Consider the following 5,228-nt stretch of genomic DNA (forward strand, 5'->3'; position numbering starts at 1 on the left):
GCAGCGCAGAGCCACGGACAACTTCCAGGAGGTAGGAGGGGAAGGTCAGGAGGAGTCTTTCGGGGCTGACCTGAATTTCATCCTGAAGACCCTTAGAGTGGACGTTCCCCGATTCGATGGGGCTAACGTAGAGGACTGGATTTATAAGATTGAGAAATTTTTTTCTCTACACCATGTGGCACCAGCCATGCGACTGACGGTGGTTGCTTTCCATTTAGAGGGGGAGCCATCCACCTGGTATCAATGGATGGAGAGGGGAGGAGCCTTACCCAGCTGGGAGGTGTTCATCTACGAGATGAGGAAAAGGTTCGGTGCTTCAATCTATGATGATCCCTTGGGGAGAATCTCCAAGCTTGTTCAGACAGGAACGATTGCGCAATTTCGGGCAGAGTTTGAGCGCCTAATGATGCGGATAACGGGCGTTTCTGATGTCATGTTTATGGACTTTTTTATCTGGGGTTTAATGACCGACATTCGCCGGGATCTATTGATGTCTCGGCCTCTTTCTCTGGTTGAAGCCATGGCCCAGGCTCAACTTTTTGAGGAGCGTAATAATGACCTGATGGGAAGGGCAAAAAGGGACGGACATCGCGCTACAGAAGTGGGTACGAGTCGGGTGGGGGCGTCGGGAGGGACCCCGATGACACGGACGGGAGCGCAGGGCATGGGGAGTACCTCGGGTTTTTCCAGGGGAGGAGGACCACCTCGAGGAGAAACCAAATTTCCCATTAAATGCCTAACTCCAGCGGAGATACAAGAGAAGAGAGAAAAGGGGATTTGTTTCAGCTGTGACGAAAAGTACCATATGAACCACAAGTGTAAGAATCGAGTATTGCTCATGATAGGAGAGGAGGAGGACGACGGCCACGCGGATGAAGACCGGCAATCGCCTGACAGTGCCACGGAGGAGGTTGACATTGAGGTAAGTCTTAACACCCTGTCTAATTCTGTAAATCCTAGAATATTTAGGATCTCGGCCAAACAGGGAACAGAAACTTTAGAAGTTTTAGTGGATACGGGAAGTAACAATAATTTTATCCAAGAGGCTCTAGTTGAGAAATTGGGGTTGTCATGCGAAGGGTCCAAGAAATTTAAGGTATATATGGGCAATGGACAATACTTAGTTTGTGACCGGCTGTGCAAGGGGGTGGCGTTAGACCTACAGGGAAACAGTTTTGTGGTAGATTTATATGTCCTTCCAATTTGGGGCTTGGATGTGGTACTGGGAATGCAGTGGTTGCGGACCTTGGGCCCCTGTATTCATGACCATGACAAACTGACAATGGAATTTCAGTGGAAGGGAAAAACAGTAAGGTTAGCAGGCAGCAGTGATTTGCCCACTCGCCAATTAACATTCACCCAATTCAGTGCTTTAATTCACGGCGGAGCAGTGAGCAGCGTGTACAGGGTGGAAACTGTCACAGAGAGAGAGGGGTCGAATGGGGAGCCGAAAGAGGATGAACTAGTCCGATTGGACGAGTCCTTACCAAGTTTGGGACGTGGGCTCCTCAAGCGGTTTCAAGCCGTTTTTGAAGAGCCAAAACAGCTTCCACCGATACGTAATGTGGACCATAGAATACATTTACAGCCGGGAACGTCTCCGGTGAACGTTAGGCCCTATCGGTACCCCTATTTCCAGAAGGATGTCATGGAGAAGATTGTCAAGGAAATGATGGAGAATGGGTTCATAAGGCATAGCAGCAGCCCTTATTCGTCGCCGGTGTTGTTGGTCAAGAAAAAAGATGGAACATGGAGGTTTTGTGTCGATTATAGGGCCCTCAACGCAGTCACTGTCAGGGATCGTTTCCCAATCCCAACCATAGACGAGCTCCTAGACGAGCTAGGCGGAGCAGTGGTATTTTCCAAATTGGATCTTAGAGCTGGATACCACCAAATCCGGATGGACCGCAGGGACGTGCACAAGACGGCGTTTCGTACACACGACGGGCACTATGAATTCGTCGTGATGCCGTGTGGCCTGTCTAATGCCCCTTCGACTTTTCAGGCAGCCATGAATCAGATCTTCAAGCCATACTTGCGGAAGTTCGTGATTGTGTTCTTCGACGATATACTAGTCTACAGCACAAGCCTGGAGGAGCATGTCCAGCATTTGGAGACCGTGTTACAGTGTCTCTTGTCTCACAGTTTTTTCACCAAGGGAAGTAAATGTCAATTCTTCCAAAGCTCCATTGAGTATCTAGGGCACCTGGTTTCGAAAGAGGGGGTCCAGGCAGATCCGTCCAAGATTGAAGCCATGACAAGTTAGCCACAACCAAAAAATCTGAAACAGCTGCGGGGTTTCCTGGGACTTACCGGTTACTACTGGAGATTTGTATCCCAATATGCGACCATAGCTGCTCCTCTTATTGAGCTATTAAAAAAAGATAATTTCAAGTGGGACGATAGGGTGACAGCGGCCTTCGAGCAGTTGAAGAAAACCATGATGGTGACCCCGGTGCTATGTTTACCCGACTTCACAAAAACATTCGTAGTTGAGACGGACGCGTCTAAGGTGGGGATCGGAGGAGTGTTGATGCAGGAAGGGCATTCGGTGGCATTTTTCAGCAAGAAACTAGGGCCGAGGATGATGGCAGCTTCGGCCTACTTGCGTGAGTTAAGAGCGGTAGTGGAATCCGTGACCAAATGGCGCCAGTACCTATTAGGTAGGCACTTCATTATCCGTACCGATCACAAGAGTTTGAAGGAGATAATGACTCAAGTCATACAAACCCCTGAGCAGCAGCACTATTTAAGGAAACTATTAGGGTACCATTTCACAATCGAGTACAAGGCCGGGGTGGAAAACTCAGCGGCTGACGCGTTGTCCAGGCGCCATGAGTCAGACTGGCCACACATGGTGGCTGCTCTATCGACAGGGCAATACCATTTTCTGGGGGACCTGCGAGAAGAGAACCTAAATTGTGCTGACTTAAGAGCATTACAGCAGCAGCTCCAAGACGGGACTTTGGAGGATCCTTCATTCACAATGAGGGATGGGGTGATGATGCATAGGAACCGTTTTTTCCTCAGTAAGGAGTCGACCATGAAGGAACTCATGCTCCAGGAATTCCATGAGTCCCCAACAGGAGGACACGCCGGTGTTGAGAAAACATACCAGCGGCTTGCTACCAATTTTTTCTGGATTGGGATGCGTCGGGATGTGAAGGAGTTTGTGGCCAAGTGCCCAACTTGCCAATCCATCAAATACTCTACCACCGCACCATACGGTTTGCTCCAGCCATTGGAGATTCCGGAGAGGGTCTGGGAGGACTTATCCCTTGACTTCATCGTCGGACTGCCACTGTCTAAGGGAAACACTACAATTTTAATGGTCATTGATCGACGTACTAAGTACGCACATTTTGGAGGGTTGCCAACGCATTACACGGCTACTAAGATAGCTGAATTATTCTGTAACATGGTTATCAAGCTGCACGGACTTCCACGGACAATCGTTTCTGATCGGGACCCTGTCTTCACTAGCCAGTTTTGTAGAAATTGTTTGAGTTCATGGGCACAAGACTGAGAATGAGTTCTGCTTATCACCCCTAGACAGATGGTCAGTCAGAGGTATTGAATCGTTACTTAGAGCAGTACCTACGGGCTTTTACTACCGAGAACCCCGGGCAGTGGTTTACACATTTGAGTTGGGCGGAGTATCATTACAACTCTAGCCATCACTCGACCATTGGCATGTCGCCGTTCCAGGCCCTATACGGGCAACCACCTCCAACCATTCCCTCTTATGTACGAGGTTCGTCACCAGTCCAGGCAGTGGAAGAGAGCCTTTGCACCAGAGACGACATTTTACAAAGCTTGAAACAAAACCTATCACGTGCCCGAAACCGGATGCAGCAAATGGCCAACCAAAAACGCAAGGACATACAGTTCCAGGTAGGTGAACTAGTCCTGGTTAAACTCCAACCGTACAGGCAAACTACAGTGGCCAAGCGCTTGAACTCGAAGCTCTGCCGACGTTACTTCGGTCCGTTTCCAGTCCTCGCTCGGGTAGGTCCTGTGGCGTACACTCTCGGGCTGCCGCAGGGAAGCAGAATTCACCCCACGTTTCACGTGTCCTTACTTAAGGCCTTCAAGGGGGAGTCTTCAAATCCAATCAGCTACCCACTTCCGGAGTTAAGTCGGACTAATAGACCAATGGTAACTCCGATGGCCATTTTGACAAGTCGCAACATGTTCATAAGGGGAAAACCAGTGAAGCAGGTGCTTGTCCAATGGTCTCACAGTCCCCTGGAAGATGCCACTTGGGAGGAACTCACCGAGTTCAGCAAGCTGTACAACCTACCCGACCTTGAGGACAAGGTCTTTGTCGATAGGGAGGGGAGTGATAGCTGGGCTGGCCTGGTACTTGATGGGCCTCGGGTTCAAAAGCAGTTGAGGAGGTGGGCTGACACTAAGGCCCACGGGGAAGGACTTCTAACTGAAACGACAAGTCGTTTAGAGGGGAGCACCAGCAAAGAGGAAGGAGAAGCATCAAAGCATCTGGGAACTGATGAGAGCCATTCGCGTGAGGTCAGAGTTCGCAAGGTGCCCAGCAAGTTCAATGACTTTGTGAGGGCGTGATTCTGTTGCGAGAAAAGCGGATCTTCCTAACTGAATCTTGCTATTTCTATTTCTTTTTTTTGTTGTTATTTCCAATTTGCTGTGCTGGAAGAATCCTCATTAGGAGTGATTCGTATAAATGGGAATTCCCTTTGTTTGGGGAGGATTATGTAAGAAGAAGAACCTTTGATTAATTTGGAGTTTCACACTGACTCGAAGAGTGCCCATCAATACAATTTTTACCAATTGCATCAAATGACCTATAAATTTATATAGAAATAAAACCTAAAGCTTTACTAATTCGAGAAATAGTCTAACTCGGAAATAAATATATATGAAATTAAATACTAAACAGTTATTTGTTAAATTAAAAAAAAACCTAAACAGTATATCCTGATTTAAATGAAATAACTAAAGATCCCAAAAATGACCTTAACTTGGCGGTCATTGCACAAAAATTCTCAAATATGCCATATTTTCCCGCAAACTGAAGAAATCAACAAATTAAGTAGTTTCCATATAATTAAGTCTAACTTAATTAAAAACCAAGTAACCTAAAAAGGAAAAAAAAAGAAAAAGAAAAAGAAAAAGAAAAAGAGAGAAAAGAAAACAGTTCACAAAGTGATCATGACGTTTTCATGATCAATTTTTCTCTAAGAATGAGTTGA

The 5,228-nt window shown here is 47.2% G+C and overlaps 1 protein-coding gene across 1 annotated transcript in view; it reads left to right on the forward strand.

Annotated features, from left to right (window-relative positions):
• Positions 1 to 2,266, forward strand: part of LOC112092413 — a 2,698-nt gene extending 432 nt beyond the window's left edge. Inside the window, exon 2 of the mRNA XM_024168509.1 lies at positions 5 to 2,266. Within this exon, the coding sequence (XP_024024277.1) occupies positions 5 to 2,266 (2,262 nt within the window). The remainder of the gene's footprint in view (positions 1 to 4) is intronic.
• Positions 2,267 to 5,228: the final 2,962 nt, after the last annotated feature.

Source organism: Morus notabilis, unplaced genomic scaffold (genome assembly GCF_000414095.1).
Source record: "Morus notabilis unplaced genomic scaffold, ASM41409v2 Scaffold85, whole genome shotgun sequence".
Lineage (NCBI taxonomy): Eukaryota > Viridiplantae > Streptophyta > Magnoliopsida > Rosales > Moraceae > Morus > Morus notabilis.